A 22,605-nucleotide genomic window follows, 5' to 3' on the forward strand; every position below is an offset into this window, starting at 1 on the left:
GTCCGAATTGGTTCACATGGCTCTAACATGTCAGACTTGTACACAAGCAGAGCTGTTTTACAGTCTACTCTCTGAGCGACAGGAAGCCAGCGCAGAGACCTGAGCACTGGACTAATATGGTCGTATTTCCTGGTTCTAGTCAGGACTCGAGCAAGACTTAAGGCACATATTTTAGGTATACACTAAATGCAAGAACAAGGGATTTAGCTTCTCTGCATTAAGTGAAACTTCCATCTAATGCCACTTGCAGTCAAAGGACAAGGCTACAGGTCTTTTTGGTAAATGAGACCCTGGGTTTCAATGAGATTTTACCTGTATAAATAAAGGTTAATAAAATAAAGGAATAAATAATTCATTCCTATTCCTTGTAGCTGAATTTCACAGAGCAGTTTTCTTTCATATTGAGTGTCTTTTCAGGGGGAGCAGGTTGGACAACTTTTGAAGCAGTATTGTCATTTCTCAAGCGCAACAGGCAACCAGATTTCTAACGTGAGGTCATCCAGGCTGTTCCTTCCTGCTCACTCGATGAGCTCTTTTACATACTGGAGTTATTTCAAAGAAGTGTGTTTTTTATTTTTTTTTAAATAGCGAGGGTGCTTTAGATATTTCTGCCTGCGCAAAAAGTACAGGCCTGATTAAAGTCCAGTCCAAACTAATCAATAGACTCCACAACGTGAGGAAGAAGAAGAAAAAAAGGGCAGAAAGAGACGGAGCGTTTCATAAACGGCACCGGCTCAAAGGTACAATTGTAAAAGTTAAAGCACACTTCTATAAACTTCGCCGAGAAGGCAGCAAGTTTCTACAATGGGATCGTTTACAAAAATCCTGATCGCGAGTATTGTCGCTTACATAGCCGTGAAGTGGACCACACCCGGGTTCGACCCTGGTGAGTTAAAGGTGGCTGAGTTGGTGCTAAAGCTGTGTATTTATCTGTGCTCGGTCACTAAACTGAAGATTGTAGCCATGCAGCTAAATCCAGATGACAGCGCGACGGTGTTAAACCCGCTAGAGAAAGTATATTCACAATAAAGAAATGCGAACGGTAGCTGTGAGATATGATGAGCTTCTAAAACAGGATCCTTGGCACATGGTGGATGGTGGATTTAACAAGAGGTGCAGACCGTCTGTTTAATCCACGTGATAGTAACATCATTATTATTCAGCTCTGAGAAGGTCATGTACCCACTGAATGATGTGTTGACGTGATTATAAATTAATTTATGTACAAATGTGTATCTTTATTATAAAACAGCTGTTGGGATGATGAAATATAAACTCAGCACTGTGTAATATATCTAATATTTACATTTCACAGTGTCCATTGCAGAGAAAAAGATGAACGTTGTATTGACTCATTTTGCCAGAGCCAAACAATAAACATACTGTTGCAGAAGAAAATTCTGCATATGTCAAAAAACACTTTCACTCCAGGTCCATAAACAGCTGATTATTAGGGACTGTCTGGCCTAAAGTTGCCATGAGACAGCTGCAGAAAGCAGTTTGTTCACACATTTCTGTGTGTGTTGGGTCAAAAGGCTCAGATCCAGTGTTCATCGAGTACGTCAGCAAAACTTTACATATTACACAGACTTATTTTCTGTCAGATAGATTTTCTTTGCTGTGGCACACATCTGTATTGACATTAACAGATGTGTTATTAGACCAACTCATTTGTAATATATGGATAGGTCTTTTCTTCTTGTGAGTTTCTCACGCAGATGGGGTTGGACCTGTTTTAAATGGGATGAATTTGTTTCAGAATCTCTCAGAGGTGCCAGGGTGTTGGTGACGGGGGCCAGTACAGGTATCGGTGAGCAAATGGCATATCATTACGCCCGCTTTGGAGCCGAGATTGTCATTACAGCAAGGAGGGAGAAAGTGCTGCAGCAGGTCAGCGATCTTGGCATGATTCTAATTACATACCAGCTGAATGAAATCAAGATATCTCACAATAAATGTTGCATGCAGAGATTTGTCATCCTGTCTTTTGGCTGCAGAGTGGTTGCACAGCTTTGTGTCTGTCCTGTCAAATGAAATATTTTTAAATGAAACCTAGCAGGACAGAAAGATGTCTTTTCAGAACTGGTCTCTAGGTTTGGGTTACGGGACTGATTTCTTGACTCAGTTGTTGTGAATCAAGAAATCAAGTTTGTGATTTTTCAACTAAACTCGAGATGTTTTATCAATTCTTGCTGATCTGGGCTCACAGGTGGCTGAGAAGTGCTTGAGTTTGGGAGCCCAGAAAGCTCTTTATATTGCAGCAGACATGGCCAGTGACTCTGACCCTGACAAAGTGGTAGATTTTGCTTTGAAGAAGCTGGGAGGTCTGGATTACCTGGTTTTAAACCACATTGGATCGAGCCACGTAAGGATGTGGGAGGGAGATGTAGAGCACACCAGGGACCTAATGAAGGTAATGGAGCATCTTAATGGTCTGTCAGCACATCAAATTAGGGGAATTCCCCTCATCTTTCTACATATGTGCATGTGTGTTTGCTTTTTAAAGGTCAATTTCCTCAGCTACATCCAGATGGCTTGGAGAGCTTTGCCGTTCCTGGAGCAAAGGAAAGGATCTGTGGTGGTCGTTTCATCACTTGCGGGTAGGCATGGCTCATTATTTTATCCACACTTTGAAATTTAAACTGTTTATGTACTTACAGTAGCAAATGCAAAAGTGCTTTCTCCCACTAAGACCGTATGATTTAATTTGAACTAACATTTTAACTTTTCTTCTTACAAACCGATACACAGTAATCATTTTAATTAAAGCACTTTTTTGTACGGAAGAAATACGATAAAAAAGACGTGGATTGTTATAACTTTTCCCCTCTACAAGCAGCAGACGGCGCAGAAGCTTTACCTCCGTGTCAAATTAGAAGCTATCCTCGATCTTTCTGTCTTGTGAGCTGAGCTTCAAAGGAGGAAACACTGTGTTTTACTCAGTTGTTTGTGTTTCACAGGTAAAATGAGCAATCCTTTGGTGGCGCCATATACCTCGACAAAATTTGCCTTGAATGGATTCTTTGGGTCCCTTCAACATGAGCTGGCTATGAAGAAGAGCAACGTGTCCATCTCTATATGCATACTGGGGCTTATTGATACCGATTCAGCGATGGAGAAAGTCAGGTTCGTCAAACATATACATATAACACATATGTATCTACGAGGGGGGGAAAAAAAAAAGCTAGAATATTTGGCATCATTAAAAGTGCGTCAGCTGTTTGTGTTACTTCAGTGCATATTCTTCTGTTTTCCAGGGGAATCACTAAGGTGCCAGCCTACCCTGCCACAGATGCAGCTTTGAACATCATCATCACAGGAGCAACAAGACAGCTGGAACTTTACTATCCCTGGTACACGTACATTATGACTATCATCAAAGATTGGAGTCCCTTTGTAACAAGTTATATCATCCAGAACTCCTACAACTACAATCCATAAAGAACCTGTATTTGCAGCAGTTAAACTAACATGGACTTGTGTAGAGGTTTGCCACCAAATTTATGATGCTCCTTAAACACAACTCTACGATGGATATTGCACTTGTATTCTTCTTTAAAAATGGCTGCAATACATCCAGAGGACAGCGTTTCATCTGTAAAACTTGTAATATTGCTTAGTTGTGATTACTCCAATTTATACAAATATCTCAAAATTTCAGCCCCTACTAATAATATATAATTAAAAAAAAACCACATAAACTTATAACAAAATATTTCAAAATTAGTCCAACAAGTCTGTTGCTGCAGCTGTCTCTCGCTCTGGCCTTTCAGGCAGTGTGTGGTAGAATCGGCTCTGTACCCACATTCAAATAAAGGAAGAGGCCAGCACTACATCCCGCTGGCAGTGCTTTTGGACCGTTTGTGTAGATTTGAGCCATGAATAACTGCGCTCTTCATGCTTCAGTCGCCGCCCCGTTCTGAACTTGTAGCAGAATCAGATGACATTTTGTCATTAGAATTAGTAATATTATGATTAAGTAATGAGTAATAAAGATTTTTGCACATTTTCTGTTGTTTTTATTTCTTGCTGCAGACAGCGTGTAAAATAGCTTTGACTCAATAAATCAAAGAAAAGACAGGACATGTTTTACGAGTGATTTTACTTCAATGGGGAAATTGCATATGTACAACAGACACTCTCTTTTTAACATTGGGGAAGGTTGAAAACGGTGTCACAACACTCTATTGGACGGTGTGGACATATTTTAGGTATACACATATTTTAGGTATACACATATTTTAGGTATACACAAAATGCAAGAACATGTGATTTAAAACGCATTTAACTTCTCTGCATTATGTACAACTTCCACCTAATGCCACTTTCAGTTAAAGGACAAATGCACCTATTCAGCAGAGGGCACTCCTTGTAGCTGAATTTCACAGAGCAGTTTTCTTTCATATTGAGTGTCTTCTCTTCAGGGGGAGCAGGTTGGACAACTTTTGAAGCAGTATTGTCATTTCTCAAGTGCAACAAGCAAACAAATTTCTAACGTGAGGTTATCCAGGCTGTTCCTGCTCACTTGATGAGCTCTTTTACATACTGGAGTCCCTGATTTGTATATTCAGTTGCCTTTGTTGGAGCCTCTGAAAGGCTTGAAATTGTCCACCGCACTCCTGCAATCAAAAAAGATCAGTTCCAAGTCTTAAGTAACAGAATAACATGAATTTCAAAATCACTGTTGACACAGAAACTGATAGCTGACCTAACCAAATGCCAACAGCTGACACTGAATGTACTTAAACAAGAGAAGTGCACATCCACAAATACAGGATACTTGGGAACACGAACTCCCGACCTCACTGAATCTTAACCCTTTTTCCCCCTTTCTGCTTTGAAAAGAACTAAAACTCTAGCTCTTACCAGAGTTCCACGCCTGAACAGGGGCGAATTCTATCTTCGGCACAGTTGGAAGCTGAGCCTGAGGACAGAAGCGGGGGGGGGGGGGGGTACGTTTAAAAAATGTTTTGTGCCACTGAATGGTGGGATTAGTCATATTTCTATCACAGTAGGACTATAAGATGTCACTGGGATACTTTTTAGAGACAACACATCAACAATTTACTGTCCCCTTTTAAAACACAATGTTGGGCAGATGTGATCTGGTATAAACCAAAGCTGTGCACTTGTGAAAAAATTAAATCTCAATAACTGACATGTTCTTTATAAACTATGAAAGCCAGAAAGATGTTTCTACCTACTCAGACTGAATCTGTTATCCTGCCTTTACTATTTTAAATGGGCCAAAACACTGTTAGAAGTGAGAAGTAATTCAAATATTCATATGAATATTGTCAGATAGACAGACATAAATAGGCTCAACGTACAGTATCTTCCCTTTAGGTCAGGGGTGTCAAACTGATCCATGAAAGGGCCGTGTCGGTGCAGGTTTTTGTTCCAACCCTGCAACAGCACAGCTGACTTGTTTCCTTCAATCAACTGAACTGGTAAGACCTTCAGTGCAGAAAGTTTAGTTGACTGAATGAAACAAGTCAGCTGTGCTATGAAAAGACCTGTACCCACACTGCCCTTTCATGGACCAGTTTGACACCCCTGCTTTAGGTGTTGCATTAATATATGCCAGGGCCGGTCACTCAAAGTGCATCTTATCTTTACCTCCACACCAAAGTACTTCATCCATTCCTCTATGGCGGGTGGTATAGCTGCTCTGGCTTTCTGCAGGGCCTCTGAACCCTGCTCACTGCTTCCAAGCAGACCAGAGTCATAGGCAACATAAAGCGCTCCTCCTGCAATGGTCACCTTGGTAGCCAGTCTGCAAAATAAATGAACAGAGGCAGCCATGCTGTTAGCCAAAAATAACCAGTTCTGTGTTAACAAAACGTATCAAACTGAAAACGCAGACATGTTACTACCACTACACTACTTAAGATTGTCCCTATGATTGGGAATGAATTATTAACAGTTAGTACTCAGCGGTTGTTTGAGCTCACACTCGACAAATAACGTTTGTATTGTATAAATTAGACCGACGTCCTACTCCACTGAATAAATATCCCGATAAAAATACTACTAAGGGTGAATTATTAAGCTAACGTGGTAAGCGACGTTTCTAAAGCTTACAACTGGAAAGCACCTGGGCAGACTGGGTTATCGTAGCACCAGTTAGCTAGCTGGCTAATCGAGTAGTTTGCTCCTCCCCGGACAATATTTAAACAAACATTACGACTGAATTTGAAAATACTAACTTCAAAACGGGCAAAATCCTTGCCGCCATGGTCCACAGTTGTCTCAGTTCCCTTTACGTGTTGTTTTTGGTGAAACAGTCTAAACAGAGACCTGTAGGGAACACCAGCTAGTTAGCTGCACTGAAGGACAAGCGCTACTTGTTCCCTGTGCACAAAAGCGTTGTCAATAAAGTTGCCCTTTGAACAGTTCATGATATTCCAGAGCGGCAGATTCGTTCATTCCGTTCTTATTTATGTGTGTATCTTCCAACAACAAATGTTATTTATATAGCACTTTTTTACCTGAAGAAAAATATAGAACAAAGTGCTTTACATAATAAAAACATGGACCCGCCCCCCAACAATTAGTGTGTGGCTAATATGGCTGGGCACGGAGGAACCAGAGAGAGGGAACACTATCACAGGCAGCCGCCACCCCCACAAACCCGGCTGCCCGGGCCGGAGCCATAAGCCAACCCCAGACAGGGAAAGGAGCCAAATACCACCGCTGCAAGGTGGATGCATGGACCCACCACAGCCTGGGGAGAGCATAGACCCCGGGCCAGCGCCACAGCACCCGGGGTACTAAGGAAACACTGGAGATAAAAACTAAAAGTTAACTAAAATGGGTAACATAAAAATCCTGTCATATAAACTTGCTAAAATAGAAATAAATAAATCAAAGTAAAATAAAATGTTAAAACAACAACAACAACAAAAAAAAAACTACGGAAGCACTTAACGGTCATACATATATAAATTTTATTCCACTCGTTTTCCCGTGATAACGAGATCATTTTCCTCTATTTTGTCGTTATAAAAAAAAGCCGATGCTTGTGCGCATGACCCAACACATCAAAAAAGGGAGTGATTAAAATGCCGGTCAGGGTCCAAGAGGGTTCATAGAGTAAAAGCAAGTCTGCGATCAGACTTCTTCGTAAAACTTATAGACGTACAACACAAAAACTTCTCATCTTAGTGCAGCGCTTCCGTCTTTTTTTTTTTTTTTTTTTTGTTAAGCTGGTTTTGAATGTTAAATGTCGTAAATGCTTCAGATATCTCTGCCCCAGAATAAACTCGGGCGTGATTGAAGTCCAATACGATCTTATCAACACGGCCACTAAACGCCAAAAACGTCAGAAAAAAAGGGCAGGAAGAGACGGAGCGTTTCATAATTGGCACCGCCTCAAACCTACAGTTGTGAAATTTAACGGGCACTCTTATAAACTTAGCCGAGAGGGGTCCCAACTTGCAGAAAGTTTCTAAAATGGGATCGTTCAAAAAAATTCTTATTGCGACTATATTTGTCGCTTACGTAGCTGTGAAGTGGACAACACCTGGCTTTGATCCAGGTAAGTTAAAGGTGACTGAGTTCGTATTAAAGTATTTATCTGTTAAATGCGAAAACTTTGCGTTCGGTCACTAAACTGCAGACTAAATCCAGATGACAGCACAACGGTGTTAAACCCGCTGGAGAAAGTATTATTCTTAAATAGAGTCTACAGACTGCAAACGCCTGGTGGTTGTAAGCTCCAACAGTGAATTTGTAAAGTTCACAATAAAGAAATACAGATAGCAGTGAGATATGAAGAGCTTGTAAAACAAGATTTTCTGGCACACTGAGATGGTAGAGGGTAATATTTGACTAATTATGGGAGGTGCAGGCCGTCTGTCCGTTTCATCATTTTTTATTCATTTGATTTTTTTTCAAACGAACAGTTGTGATCTGACTCTGAATTTGAAAGTGTTCTTTGAATTCAGGAAATTACAGTCTCTAAAACACCATTGAAAATACCCCATTCTTTACCATTATACCTACATAACAACTTTTTCTGTCATTGGTCTTTGGTCCGATAATAGAGTAAAGATGACATAGGCCTATGGGCTATACATTGTGCTTTCAAACAAAAAATGTCGATTCCATGTGGACTTAATACATGCTTCACACTTGCATGTGGATGTGAACGTGTGGTATAACTATCTTGGTGATAAGACACTGCACATGCCACTGAACAAATCAGTCTGTGTGTTATAACGATAATGAACGTATTATAATGTAATAAATGTTCCTTTTGGGAAATCTGGAAGTGGGAGCACAAAGTGAGCGGGTAATTGGTGTTAATCTGCTTTCTGCATGTGACTGAAAGGCCTTACCACAGAGAAAGCACAGCATTTATCCACCCTGTGAGGAAACACTGCACAGTCGGTTTTTCACAAGTAATGACATGATTTGGTTTGAGTTAAAGGTTTAGTGTTTGTGCACTTACAAAAAGCATGTAGTGTTTTCAAGAGCAGCGACATTGTTTTATCTTACTAAGAACAGGGTCAGAGAATTTGTACACAATGAGTCAAATGAGCAACACGAAGCGGGACCTAAATGTCCTCCAACTTGAAACAAGCCATGGAGGACTTTGATCCCACTTAAGAATGGGGATCGTCGTAAGATAACTGAGATAACTAATGTGTGTCATCAGTAAGTACACAATAGGAAACATTTATACACACATCTCTGTGATTTACATACATTTTCTTTCTTTGCTGTTGCACACATCTGTATTTGTCATTAACAGATGTGTTATTAGACCAACTGCTTTGTAATATATGGGTATTTCTTCTCTTCTTGTGAGTTTCTCACGCAGATGGGGTTGGACCTGTTTTAAATGGGATGAATTTGTTTCAGAATCTCTCAGAGGTGCCAGGGTGTTGGTGACGGGGGCCAGTACAGGTATCGGTGAGCAAATGGCATATCATTACGCCCGCTTTGGAGCCGAGATTGTCATTACAGCAAGGAGGGAGAAAGTGCTGCAGCAGGTCAGCGATCTTGGCATGATTCTAATTACATACCAGCTGAATGAAATCAAGATATCTCACAATAAATGTTGCATGCAGAGATTTGTCATCCTGTCTTTTGGCTGCAGAGTGGTTGCACAGCTTTGTGTCTGTCCTGTCAAATGAAATATTTTTAAATGAAACCTAGCAGGACAGAAAGATGTCTTTTCAGAACTGGTCTCTAGGTTTGGGTTACGGGACTGATTTCTTGACTCAGTTGTTGTGAATCAAGAAATCAAGTTTGTGATTTTTCAACTAAACTCGAGATGTTTTATCAATTCTTGCTGATCTGGGCTCACAGGTGGCTGAGAAGTGCTTGAGTTTGGGAGCCCAGAAAGCTCTTTATATTGCAGCAGACATGGCCAGTGACTCTGACCCTGACAAAGTGGTAGATTTTGCTTTGAAGAAGCTGGGAGGTCTGGATTACCTGGTTCTCAACCACATTGGGCCGAGCCCCTTCACCATGTGGAAGGGAGATGTAGAGCACACCAATTGGCTAATGAAGGTAATGGAGCATCTTAATGGTCTGTCAGCACATCGAATTAAGGGAATTCCCCTCATCTTTCTACATATGTGCATGTGTGTTTGCTTTTTAAAGGTCAATTTCCTCAGCTACATCCAGATGGCTTGGAGAGCTTTGCCGTTCCTGGAGCAAAGGAAAGGATCTGTGGTGGTTGTTTCATCACTTTTGGGTAGGCGTGGCTCATTATTTTATCCACACTACGAAATTTAAACTGTTCATATACTTACAGTAGCAATCTCCCACTAAGACCGTATGATTTAGTCTGAACTAATAGTTGTATTTTTACAAACTGCTGCTACTAACGGAATTAACATATATACTGCAATCATTGTTCATCACACTATGATGCTTCAGTTGACGGCGCAGAAGCTTTACCTCCGTGTCAAATTAGAAGCTATCCTCTGGCTTTCTGTCTCATGAGCTGAGCTTCAAAGGAGGAAACACTGTGTTTTACTCAGTTGTTTGTGTTGCACAGGTAAAATGAGCAGTCCCTTTGTGGCGCCATATACCTCAACAAAATTTGCCTTGAATGGGTTCTTTGGGTCCCTTCAACATGAGCTGGCTATGAAGAAGAGCAACGTGTCCATCTCTATATGCATACTGGGGCTTATTGATACCGATTCAGCTATGGAGAAAGTCAGGTTCGTCAAACAAATATGTATTTTGTATATGCTTCTGTGTGGGGGGAAAAACAGGCTCAAATATTTGGCATCATTAAAAGTATGTCAGCTGTTTGCGTTACTTCAGTGCATATTCTTCTCTTTTCCAGTGGAATCACTAAGGTGCCAGCCTATCCTGCCACAGATGCAGCTTTGAACATCATCATCACAGGAGCAACAAGACAGCTGGAACTTTACTATCCCTGGTTCACGTACATTGGGACTATCACCAAAGATTGGAGTCCCTCTTTAACAAATTATATCATCCAAAACTCCTACAACTACAATCCATAAAGAACATGTAATTGCAGCAGTTAAACTAACATGGACTCGTGTAGAGGTTTGCCACCAAATGGTGATGTTTACTATGATGTATAATATATAAATATATATGTATATATATTTATATATGAAATATATTAAAGAATATACATTTATATGTCATCATATACCTCATTTTGTGCTTCAATCTTCCACAGTTCAATGTCAAAGGGCTTATGGCTTGTTTAATTTTAGCCAACCTTGAAAAAGACTAACTCCTGTCTGCATAGTCCACCCACTGCTGTTCCCCAGCTGCTCTACTCTAGCTAAAAAATGCAAAGTCAGAGGGAGGAAAAAGATAAGGCAATGCATCGACCAGAAAACAGTGGGAGAAGATGCAAACTGACTTCTCTCTCAAGTAGTACATTTTCCCTCTTTGTCAAATAAGATGCACCAGAGAATTGGAACTTGAATGAAAATAAACACATTTCCTCCCCAGTTATATGCTGTCTTGTGCTTGTCAGTAGTATCATAACATATGGCCAAACTGCAGCTATTCAGCTTTTATTGTTCATCTTTGATTGATATGATGAGGGATTGGCAGCAGCCCACAGTGGCAATCCTAAGTCTTCATCTGGGTGCAGACAAAAAAACATTGTGCGGTGTAATACAACAATATAGTGAAACAGGTGTGTGAAGTGGATGGGGGAAGCTGCAGTGATGGCTCACATTGCAAAACCTCATTACAATAAAAAGTGTTATGATATTACATAATAAAGCCAAACGTAACAGATTACATCCAAAAACACAAGTAAAGACATTGACAAAAGAATTACAATTAAATAACTTCCTTCAAATTGGTAAGATATGAAGATAAATTGAGGCAAGATCAAAGGAACAGTGTGACAGTTACTGGCATCTAGTGGTTAAGCTGGAGATAACAACCCTCTCAAACACTGTCTACACACGTGTCGCATGTCTATCCAGTGCTGCCAGATTTTGCTTCAGTAACAAATAACCAGCTGGAGTACAGTTGTGACAGATTCTGCTACAGGAGGACAATCTATACAGAAGCACTGAGAAGATATTTTACTGAACTGAATGTTCTACTAGCAGGGAGTAAAAAATACTTTGTCATAAGTAAGAATATGTAATAATCATTAACGTGTACTTAAATGACTAAGAGTAAAAGTATTACGGGTGGGAAGGTGTTCTATATTATACAGAAGATCATTGTTATTATATTGTGTGTACATTCATGGAAAAATGATTATATGACTGGTGCTGATGATCGTTTTTAAATCAAGAATAATCTGCTTATTCATGGAAATAGTGAGACATGCTGTCACAATTATCGACAACCCACAGTGACACCTTCGCAATGTTTAATAATCATCCAGTTGCCAGTTCAATTTCTTTTCATCATTCAAATCACTATTTGAACAAATTGTTGGGAAATATCATGAATAAGAAAACACATTGTGTATTCTCTTGATTTATTCAGCATACAAACGTTTTTAAAAATGATTAGTATCGCAGACAAATATTATGTAGTGAAAATATCTCCTTCTGAGATGCAGTGAAGGAGTAAATTAAGAGAAATATAAAGAAGTGCAATGAAACAAAACACTTAAACATGTGCTTGAATAAAGTACTTGAGTGTGTTATAATTGGCCTTAGACATTATGTATTCATATTCTGTATTTAACTAAATAATCTATGTTCCTAGTTTGTAATTTTTCACTCTGCTCATACAAACGCAATGTGTGTCCAAGACTTTAAGATGACATAGCGGGACAAACTAACTGGTTCAGATAAAGCGTCTCTATTAGGTCAGATAGGTCTGGTACAGTAGATACACGCCTAAAACAACACACACACACGCACTGTTTATCACATCCAAAGAACATGACGAGGACGGGGGTTGGCCTGCTCATGTCACTAATAACTATCCAACTATACTCTGTCGAGTGTAAGTACAACTTATGTGAGATGGAGGTGAACATAAATGTGAAATATTTTCGGATATCGGGGCCTCGGTCTGACGGATTTCCTGAGAGAGCTCTGTCACTCTGAGTCCAGCGCTGCCATACTTTACATGTGACCACTGATAAATACTTTGTTTAACTTCAGATTTCTCCAGCTTGTTCTCAGGCCTCCAATTAAAGAACTGAGCTAACAAATTAATCTATTTACCTACCATTTACTTCATTTTAGTCATAGACACTAATGTAAACCAAATACTCTGCGTGGAGGAAACTTTCTCCTGACCACATGGAGGCAGTAGTGCCTAAATTGTGAAGTTGCATCATTGGTTCTTTGCCTCAGCAACCGGGCGGTTACAGTGCCATAATCTGAATGAAAAAAATCCCAATTACAGAGTATCTTGCATTTTATGGTGATAGAGTTTATACGTCTGACACAGTTCCATCTCAAACTTCTCATTTTAAATGCCTCTTATTTTACTAATTGAATCCCCTGATATTCTTTTTCTTTTTCTTATTCTCAACCTTTTCCTTTGCTCTGCTCCCCTGGATTCTCCTCCACTTCCATTCTTTTCTATATAATTTAGTTTTGTGTTCTCAAAGCTGGCCACAGCAGGAGTTGCGGACTTCCTACAGAGCAGGACTTTCTCGGTGGGTTCTTTTGTGCCTTTGTTCATCAACCCCAAAGGCACCACAGGCTTCCTGTGAAGCTGTAGCTTCAAATCCATGCCGGTGGTCTTCCTCTTTTGTAGCATACCCCAGAAGCTGTAGCCTGCTGTTATAGCACTTTTCTACTGTATATGAGAAATGATATGTCCTTGTTAAAAAAAAAGTGCATTTTGAATAGTTGAGAAACGAGCAGTTTCCTTTGCATAGAAATGAATGGCATACTACAGTAACCTCATATAGCAGTGGTGTTGCACTTAGCTGTTTTCTACTGTCATATGATGTGTGGTTTGGATATGACTGATGGCAAGATGTAACTGGAGGAAATGTTCTCTTTGTTATTATCTCATTTTCTTGAGAGGACAGCAGAAACGGTCAAATCTCTCAGAAACCATTGAAAGAGAAAATCTTTCTCCTTCATTGTCACACATGCACACACAATGCTGGGGCCTCCTGGAGAGGAGAGCAGGCATGGCCTGGGAGCACAGCCAGAAACACCTGCAACAGATTAGTGCTCCTAATGCTTGGTAATAAATCCTCTCACCCTTCTCTAGCATCTCTCTCATGCATAGATCTTACACGGTGAGGAGCTTGCAACCAAAACGCTGTCCGTAACTTATACACACGGAAAATATAGCAAACACCAGAGCCTTAATGCATCAGTGAATGCATTGTCTTTTCTAGTGATGTGAACGTTTCAAATAAAACTTCACTCAGCTTGCGTAATAACCATATTTCTTCCGTATCACTGAAGTTTTCCCCAGGGTATAGTCTGGGCTCTTTGTCAAGATCAAACAATTTCATTATGACTGCAAACATCCAAGGCCAGGACCAAAGCCGAGCCTGGCTGACTACTCATAAAACTTGAAAGGTGGCAGACTGATTAACGTATCAGACTCCTACTTATTGAAGTTTGTAATGGAGGTTGAATTCTGTTTATCTCCATAATGCAGAATATCATTTAATCTACAGACACAGAACGATTCTAGGTGTCTTACAATGGTAAAATCAAGTGAATATGGAAGCCTATAAACTTTTTTTTTTTGCATAGCATAAGCCTACTGTGTGTCTTCGGTTTTATATTTGCTAATGCAGCAGGCATGTCATGTTTCAGACCATAAATAGTCACTTATCCGTGAACAGTCCGGCACACCTCAACCATTATACATCAGCATGCTGTTTGATTTTGATTTTTTTGTCCTGCTTCTTTGAGCACAAAGGACACTGCTCCACAAATCTCTGTCAAACTTCATCCATCATTTACTTTGAGCTCTACAGAAATGATGGCCTTGATGTACACACATTCTGTATTTTTTTGTGTTCACTGGCCTCCATGGATTCTCTGTGTATGTGTTATCAATCATGGCCTACCACTGGGCTGAGAATGGGTGACCAATTGGTGAGAATGGGAATCAGGAGCCTTGGGCGATGAGTTGTGCTAAAACTAGGGGAGGAGAAGCTCAGTGTTGTTAAGAGGTAAAGCAAGGATGTACAGTGGCTGTATTGGTGTAAACAGCGTACAAAAGAAAGACTGAACGCTACATTATATCTGGTTCTTTGTTATTTAAATGAAAAAAGATATTGATATCTGATATAAATGTATTCAAAAAAATCCTTAAAGGAATAGTTAGGGATCCCGATTTTCCCGAAATTCATGCTAAATTCATGTCTGCATAATGGTAATTGATGAGGTCTCTGTGGGTGTACACCTAATTCTATTCGTACTACAACCGAGGTAATTGCATCAAAGCTCTCCAAACATGTGCATTAAACTGGTTGTTTTGAGTCTCTGCTCAAAACAACCATCCGTGTTGTACTTGTGCTCCGTTCATTCTATCAAATCTGTTTCTTTGTTTGTTTGTTTTTTTTAATGGGAGAATGATCCAGGCGCATGAATTTTCGGCTTGCACAGTTTGCACGATCACAAATATTTGGGCCGCATGCAGTTGGCCGCAGAGGGACGTGGTGGACCCTCGAGGACTTTGAATCATGGAATGACAAGATTTGCGAGGCACAGGCCTGAGTGGATGTGGTAACCATGAATATGACTTTACTGGTACTGGACCCCTTTACCACGTGCAGTACACAAAGTTGTCTTTATCTTTACTTTCTGTCTTCCTCCCTGTTGTGTCAGAAAAAAAACATCAAATGATTTCAATAAGCAGTAGAAAGCAGCATTGATGACATTTATGGCAGCTGACAGTTTGAGTGCTGCTAGAATGAAGATGGGTGGAATTTATAGCTGACAAAGAGCCAAAGAAGTTTCCAACAGTGACTACAAGTCGTTTTTATATTAACCTTTGGAAAAGATATAAATTGAGAAAAAATCCAGCAAACAACTGCCAACATCTGAACTTTGAGTGCAATGGTATAGTTTTCAGCTGACATTTAGTTCTGCATTCAGTGCATCTGCATTGGTTTGGGGTATTAATCAAACTTGGCCCAAGTCAGGGTTTTAAATAACAAAACACTTGGTTGCACATGCTCATTTTCACCGAGAGTCCCATGCTCAGGGCTGCAAAAAGCAGAGAGAGCTCTCTCTTCTTTACAGAAACATGTGTTTGGTTACCATAACCTAGCACATGGAGGCTCTGAAACTGACAGCAGCAAATTGCAAACAAAGGGGATGGGACTGATTGATAATTCGCATCTGCAAGACAGTTGGCACCTCAATCTCAGTTCCAGTGTGTGGGCAGACTTCTATAGTCCAGTCAAAAATAATAAACTAACCTAATTATCTCAGAAAAAAAAGTGCTTCTCATAAGCTGTGGTTTTACACTGCCTGCAGGATGCAGTGGATTACTCCACGTTCATGTTGTCCCACAGCTTAAAGTTTTCTTCCCTGGGAGGTGGTAGTTACTGGATGTATGGTAAACATGTAAATTCTGGCACTGAGAAAAGATTAAATCAGCTTGCCTTAGGGGGTGTGATTGTGTTTTGAAAAAGTAAATATATCAATAAGCCCACCGTTTTTGGTGGAAATGTTATTACAGTGTTTAGCCAAGTGTAAATTTTTCATCATTGCTAATAATTCCTGTAGCTAATGCAAACATTTGTCTGGGGATTGAATGACGCTTTAGGCCTGTCAAACTGATGAGTTAGATGTTAGTTGGTCTTATTGGGTTTTTGACTTTAAAGTTTATTTGACAGGGACTATAGATAAAACAATGCTTCAATGAGAAAAATGCAACTATAACAATATATGCATGGACCTCTAGCTATCAAAATGAAAACATAAAAGAACAAGCACAGAGGAACTGAACAACAAGAATGCCATTAAAAAAGAGCACAGTTATTTAACAGAAGAAATGGAGACAGGCAGTAAGGAATCAGGTCTTGACTGTTATTGTTATTATTGTGTCCTGAATAAATTCGGTGTTCTCAGATTTGTCTCTGTTTCAGCCATTTGTTTATGATTAAGCTGAAAGTTTTTAAGTTTGTTATCATTTGTACACGTTCGCAAAGTATTCTAAATTTCAGTATCTCTGTCGTCCATTAAAACTGAAACTGTATTACACACTTGACCTCTAATCGTACTGTGCATTGAAACAGTTTCTATAAAGTTAGAGCACAGAAAACGATTCTTAAGTCAGTGTGAAAGTCCATGTTCCCGCTGAGGCAATCTTCCACCTGTTGTCGAGTCTTTGTTGAGACATATATGATTGCATCATCCACATACATTGGGGACTGAAGATCTTTATAGCTGTCTGTTTAATATAAAAGCAAAGGAGCAATTATTCTAGAATAGAAACTTGTGTTATGCCAATTTGCAGTTTTGAAAGGTTAATGTTGTGCCACAAACTTTGGCCCATTGTTCCCAACATTCTAAGTATGATTTTGAGCATTTAATAAATTGTTGTGAAAAGTTTGACATTTTAATCTTGTATTGAAGCATTTTATGGTTCACAGCATCGGAGGCCTTTTTCAGGTCTAAGAAAAACTACCCCCTCTACCTTATCACTGCAGAGTAAGCAGTTTTCTTTCTGTCTGGTGTATTCAGTTAGCTACTCGCTGGTTTTGCTATACTGTCTTCCTCAGATTGAACATTTTTTAATGGGGAAACTGAAGGTGGTAATAGGTGGATTTGACTGCACTGGAACAAATTGTGTTTATGGATTAATAAAAAATTGCCAACAAGAATGAAGTCATAAGCAGAGAGTCTAATAAAATGTTTTTTTTAAAAGATAAACCATAGCCTAGAGCTGTATTTTAAGTCTAAGGCAATGGACATGGACAATTCACAACCTGGCAAATAACTACTGTGAAAAATACCCAAACAGTCTATATTCAAATCTTCCAATAGGTGCTGCATATACTGGACCAAACTATTACTTTTTCATAGAAGAATGATGAATTGAATTAAAGTTCCTAAAGGGAGCTGTGCACGAGCACACATGCACACACATACACTGCAAATAAATACAGCTTTCACGTACAGACCGAACTGAGTCATTTCACTCAATCCCCGGGCATTCTCACTCCGAGGGGAGCAAAACAGAGTCAAGTGTGCCATCCCAAAGCACCCCTCTCATCCAGGCTACCAGTATATGGAACCTACTTCTCTTAAGTAGCCACAATGTACACATCATTCCTGACCTACACTTGGAACGTAACGCAATGTTCCGATTATGCTGCTTCGTAATGATGATGTAACTTTGACATATTGCGCCGTCTGTGCAGTAGCCAGCCTGAATCATGAGCTTGAATCCTAGTGCCAAGGTTAATGGACCTACATGGTAAGAAGAAGTAATTAACGGCATGACGTGCAAATGAGACACAGAAAAACTTTTGCACATATGGCCCAATTCTTTCATACAGGCACCCCATGCCGCCCCAAAACCGTCCAACTATTCGTTTGAATATTTCCATTACTGCAAATCTTTTCAGAATTGTTTTGAAGGTTTTAGGAGCATTGCGGCAGTGTGTTGCTGTGTGTGTAGGCTACTTACATAGCCTGAAACATTCACATTGTGGAACATAAAGAATCCACAAACACGCCGATGATTAAAAAGAAAAGTTAAAATATTACATTTTAAACTGAGTGTCCGATCGAATCCCTTTTGTGGCCCTTTAAGTAAGCAGCCATTGATCTTTGTGGCTGTGTGGGCTGATTAATGTAGAAAAGAATGTTAATCTGCCTGAATATTGAGCTTGTGCATGACCTCTGAAAAGTTTTCACAAAACATCGCCCTATGATAACAAAAGGAGAGTGTGAGCAAGAGGAACAGAGGAAGAGGGGGAGCGAGATGAAAACCTGTGAAAGGGAGTGTCAGCGTGAATAAAAAGTGTGGGTGTGAGAGGTGGCTGAGGTGGCCCTGTGACCCCTGACCTCCTTCCCCCAGGTCCATTCAGAGCAGCACAATGGTTGACACCTGTGTCCATTCACTGCTGGTTGTATTATTATTTACATCAGTCAGTAGCAGAGAGAGTGGGAGACAGAAAGAGGCCAGAGGTGCTGTGAAGCAGAGTGCACCAGCCTCATGCCAACAATCCCCCCACCTCCTCCGCCCCTCACTCTTTCAAAGACAGGTGCCCTCATATCTGTGTGTGTTTGCCAACCAGTTGCTCTCTAATTATTGCAGATAACTCCAAACACGATGGCGGAAGGAGAGGATCCACAAAGAGGACAGACAGAGTGTTTTTACATCCTGTGCCTAATGGTCTGACACTGCACTGTTCTTTCTCCTCTGTATCACCATTAACACAGAGGGCAGCAAATTAGGGGGAACACATCTGAGAATCTTACCCTCGTCAGAGCCGCATTGCAGATGAGTTTAGTGAATATTTTTCAGTGTTTTTCATCAAAGCTGGGACACTGTCTCAAATGCAAATTGAAAAATACAATGATCTGAAAATCTCATAAAACAAAATGTCATTGACAATAGAACATAGAAAGCAAACAAAATTTTGAGATGTGCAAATCATTGCCTTCTATTGGAATTCTACACAGCTTCCCAACATTTTTTTTCTTTCTTGGAACAAGACTTGCATTTAAGGACGTGTATCATGTATGCATGTGTGTTCATTCCTCAGCATGTTTAACAGTAAATAAAAGAGGATTAGCCCTCAATGAAGAAAGAAAGAAAAATGCAAGAAAGTAAAAATGTAAAAAAAAAAAGTTGAACGAAAGAAAAAAGTTTGAAATAAAGTCAGATATTAATTCAAAGATTCAGATTTTGAGTCCTGAAAGAGTTTATATCTTGTCCCACAAACAGATTCTGAAGTACAGTTTCACTCATTGATTTCCCAAAGGCGTTTCGTGACGGTAGCCATTTCACACGCACTTATTTATGTCCTGTTAGTTTGATTTGATCTCAAAAGTATGGCTGAAATGTTAACTTCATCCTCAACATAAAAAGAAAACAATCCAGACTGACCGTTCTTCTTTTTCTTATGCCTACAACTCTTACAGAAAGTTACAGAAACTTTATTGTCAACATCTGAATTCCAATTTTGAAATGCAAAACAAACAAATGAATACATAGAAGGTCCTTTTCATTATTTTCTCCTTAATGTCACCTTAATAGCTCTTTGAGGCGCAAACAGAACAGTTTCAGTTCCATTTCAGTAAAATATGGAGCGTGTAAAACTCTAATGATGTTCACAGGACAATCCTTTCGTTATGTGCTTGACATTTATCCCTCTCTTGCTGATCAGGCTGGTGGGGAGAGTCACAGGGAGCTTGGGTGGCAGGCTGGGGGGATACATGAATTCTTCTTTTTTTCACTGGGGGAGAGAACGCCCAATTAACAAAGGATAAGAAGTGAACCGTAAACACCCTCAACAAGGCCCAACAAACCTACAAGAATAAGGGCTCTCTCTCTCTCTCTCTCTGTTCCCTCCTCTCTTCCCCCCCCTCCTATGCTGATCACCCCCTCCAGCCCTCCTACCCCCTCTTGCGCACTCACTCTCTCTTCCACTTCCCTTACAAAAGGAAGGCTCAGAGCTTACAAAGTGCCAATTAACACTGAATGTTTGCCCCTCGCACCTCCCTCTCTGAACTGCTGACAGCTCTGGTGTTTGGGTTAATACCAAAGGCCTGCAAAGAATTATAATTCTTCTCCTTGCCCCATCCCCCCTTCTCTCCCTATCCTATTCTTTTATTTTGTTTCCAATGGGGTGGTTTTACAGTTCAATGCACAGTCAAAGGGTGATATAAAATGACTTTCCAAAGAATTTCATTTGGGGAGAAGAGGGGCTGTGTTGGCTTGGGACGGCCAGAGGCGAGGAGGGGGACAGTGGTTAGACAGTGAAGTGGGAACTTTGGAATTAAGGTAAATGATAAATTGATTGCAAAAACATAATAAAAATACATTTGTGAGTTTTACTTTAATTGCTCTGAGAGGGCCATTGTTTGTTTTTACAAGCCTTTAATGATGAATTATCCCCCTTATGTTTACCATTTTTTCCTTCATAATCGGCTTATTGTTTGAAAAAAAAAATCATCTTAATCCCTGTTCATACACTCACGGTTCCTTTCTCATCCTTTGGAACTTTAGTCCCACTTGAGATGAAGACAGCAGTGTGGGTCATTTGTCAAAGGCAAGGCTGATGGCTATACTATGCTTGTTTTTCTCCCTGGTGAACCCCAATAAATCAGCGCACTGAATAAAGGAGCAGCCAAAGAGAAGAGGCAAGAAGGTTAAACTCTGGGAGAAACAGAGGCCACTAGACTCTTTAAAGGGAACTTCTGCTTGCTCTCAATTCCCTGCCTAAACAGGGTCTGCCTCCACAATTTATGACCTCACGGGATTGGGTCTGTATTCTCCTCTTTCTTTACTTTGGGATCAGATCCCCGGTCAGAATGGATTTTTCTTGGGAACAGAGAAGAGATTGAATTGGATATTGCTTTAGTAGAAAAATGGTTCCTCTAGCATGGAGACAATATTTTAACTTAAAATTTTCATGGAATAGTTTGCTGGTTTTGGGGGGTTTACTTAAATATCTTTTGGCAGATAACAAGAGTAAAGCATCAGGATTTTGTCGAGTCTATCTATTCTGCTCAACAAGTCCTCCAGTAAAAAAGACCATATTAGTAATTTGCTCATACCCTTGAATACGAAGTGCAATGACATCTCCTAAAGCACGGCCGCTACAAGTGTCAGCAGTTAAATACAGCTCGTATCAGCAGAGGTTGTTGTCAATTCTTCACTTTAATGAGGCAAAAAAAAAATCACAAGCTGCGTTTTTGGTCATTCTGTCATTCAGATTTACATTTGTATTCGCAACTGAGCAAATTGGCTTTTAGGGGTATATTTTAAATCAGCTGCAGATCAACACAGTGGTCAGTGCCAGTGCATCTCTACTATTTTACATTAGACTACCAGTTTTGAGGAGGAGAAATATGGGTCCATCAGCTCTAAACTTTCCTGGGATGGAGAAAGAGGTCAGTCCCAGGACCTACAGGATGGACACAAAGCTTTGGAACAGGGCTCACAAATGTTTTGTTCAATGCAGAAGTCAACACAAAGCACAAGCAATAGGTTTCCTGTGATATACATCCTTTGCATTGGGAATACTCTTTGGATGAAACCTTTTTTCTTTTCTTTACCCAATGAAAGAGTGACAGGAAGAAAAATCCAGCAGAAAGTCCATCACCTGTGTGGAGGCACATCAGATGTGGCCCTTCAATGTAGCCCTAAGATACATCTATGCATGACCCCCTCTGAATGTGCACCCTGAGCATGATTACACCTGTATTTACAGCTGCCCACTTGTGACATGCTATAGTACCAGGTGTGAACAGCATCTTCATGGTAATTGTTATTTCACTTTGTTTCACCTTGAACCCTTTTAGGCTCTTGTTTGACGTGGGAGACCAATATTTTAACTTGTATTCTTATTTGCTGTCAAGTAAGGTTTAGGTAACAAAACTACCTGGTTAGGGTAAAGGCTCTAGCATGGTTGCCGCGTCTGCTAGCGCGAGCGGTGTTGATGACGTCACGATTTCGTGCCCGCAATAGTGGCTTAAGTCGATGCGCCAGTAGTTGCAATTTTCTCCGTCACAGAGGTGGCGCTGTTACGTGAAGGTTACCGCTACTCTACAACCACGAAAGTGGAGAAGAAAACAATGCCGCTGTCAAGAGCAAGAATACTGTAATTAATGATACTGCTACAGTATTCGGATCATTTTAATTTTTGTAATTCAGTTAATAGAGGTGAAGGTTTGAAGCCCCCGGCATCAACAGAGTCTCTGCCCTCTTCTTTGCCTTCACGTATCTGTCCCGTAGCTTCTTTCACACATTCTTACAGAACTCTCCCTCTTTCCCCAAAGTTCTGCCCATCTCTGTCCACCAGTTTTGGGAGTTTACGTGCTCCCTGTGCTGTTTCACTGCAGTTTCGTACAGCTGCCTGTACAAACGCACGTCCTCACTGAACCTGGTCTCACAACGGTCCATCCGGTTTGTCGTTGGTGGCGCCGCCAAGTTACAAAAATCGACTGGTGCACGACAACGCGCTGCGCCGTCTTTTCAAGGGAAGCGCCATGCCTGATA

General features: G+C 40.3%; 3 protein-coding genes across 4 annotated transcripts; 2 read left to right on the top strand and 1 right to left on the bottom strand.

The window, feature by feature from the left end:
• The first annotated feature begins 650 nt into the window (after positions 1–650).
• LOC142400324 (hydroxysteroid 11-beta-dehydrogenase 1-like protein) lies at positions 651–3,526 on the top strand. 2 transcript variants are annotated; one of them, XM_075485123.1, is made up of 6 exons: positions 651–886; positions 1,760–1,890; positions 2,210–2,413; positions 2,507–2,600; positions 2,961–3,126; positions 3,258–3,526. In XM_075485123.1, exons 1-6 carry the CDS (start codon positions 805–807, stop codon positions 3,439–3,441), a joined length of 861 nt encoding a protein of 286 aa, XP_075341238.1. In that variant the 5' UTR covers positions 651–804; the 3' UTR covers positions 3,442–3,526. The 2 variants fall into 2 exon arrangements, with proteins under 2 accessions (XP_075341238.1, XP_075341239.1); XM_075485124.1 differs by having other exon boundaries at positions 657–740.
• Positions 3,527–4,083: 557 nt separating this feature from the next.
• micos13 (mitochondrial contact site and cristae organizing system subunit 13) lies at positions 4,084–6,448 on the bottom strand. The gene is made up of 4 exons (XM_075485128.1): positions 6,210–6,448; positions 5,620–5,776; positions 4,867–4,924; positions 4,084–4,619 (listed from the first exon to the last, which is right to left on the bottom strand). The coding sequence occupies exons 1-4, from the start codon at positions 6,236–6,238 to the stop codon at positions 4,522–4,524; spliced, it is 342 nt and encodes a 113-aa protein (XP_075341243.1). The 5' UTR covers positions 6,239–6,448; the 3' UTR covers positions 4,084–4,521.
• An 832-nt stretch (positions 6,449–7,280) lies between these two features.
• Positions 7,281–10,655, top strand: LOC142399780 (hydroxysteroid 11-beta-dehydrogenase 1-like protein). The gene is made up of 6 exons (XM_075484317.1): positions 7,281–7,540; positions 8,869–8,999; positions 9,319–9,522; positions 9,616–9,709; positions 10,016–10,181; positions 10,310–10,655. Exons 1-6 carry the CDS (start codon positions 7,456–7,458, stop codon positions 10,491–10,493), a joined length of 864 nt encoding a protein of 287 aa, XP_075340432.1. The 5' UTR covers positions 7,281–7,455; the 3' UTR covers positions 10,494–10,655.
• The last annotated feature ends 11,950 nt before the right edge of the window (positions 10,656–22,605 follow it).

Source organism: Odontesthes bonariensis, chromosome 15, assembly GCF_027942865.1.
Source record: "Odontesthes bonariensis isolate fOdoBon6 chromosome 15, fOdoBon6.hap1, whole genome shotgun sequence".
NCBI classification, from domain to species: Eukaryota; Metazoa; Chordata; class Actinopteri; order Atheriniformes; family Atherinopsidae; genus Odontesthes; species Odontesthes bonariensis.

Bases quoted from the DNA above. Each gene is read 5' to 3' on its own strand.
- LOC142400324 (XM_075485123.1), top strand. From the start codon at position 805: ATGGGATCGTTTACAAAAATCCTGATCGCGAGTATTGTCGCTTACATA. The intron at 887-1,759 runs GTGAGTTAAAGG...AATTTGTTTCAG, and splicing joins CACACCCGGGTTCGACCCTG to AATCTCTCAGAGGTGCCAGG. The intron at 2,414-2,506 runs GTAATGGAGCAT...TGCTTTTTAAAG, and splicing joins ACACCAGGGACCTAATGAAG to GTCAATTTCCTCAGCTACAT.
- micos13 (XM_075485128.1), bottom strand. From the start codon at position 6,238: ATGGCGGCAAGGATTTTGCCCGTTTTGAA. The intron at 5,777-6,209 runs GTTAGTATTTTC...TTTATTTTGCAG, and splicing joins AGGATTTTGCCCGTTTTGAA to ACTGGCTACCAAGGTGACCA. The intron at 4,620-4,866 runs GTAAGAGCTAGA...TTTTGATTGCAG, and splicing joins TGTTCAGGCGTGGAACTCTG to GAGTGCGGTGGACAATTTCA.
- LOC142399780 (XM_075484317.1), top strand. From the start codon at position 7,456: ATGGGATCGTTCAAAAAAATTCTTATTGCGACTATATTTGTCGCTTAC. The intron at 7,541-8,868 runs GTAAGTTAAAGG...AATTTGTTTCAG, and splicing joins AACACCTGGCTTTGATCCAG to AATCTCTCAGAGGTGCCAGG. The intron at 9,000-9,318 runs GTCAGCGATCTT...CTGGGCTCACAG, and splicing joins GGGAGAAAGTGCTGCAGCAG to GTGGCTGAGAAGTGCTTGAG.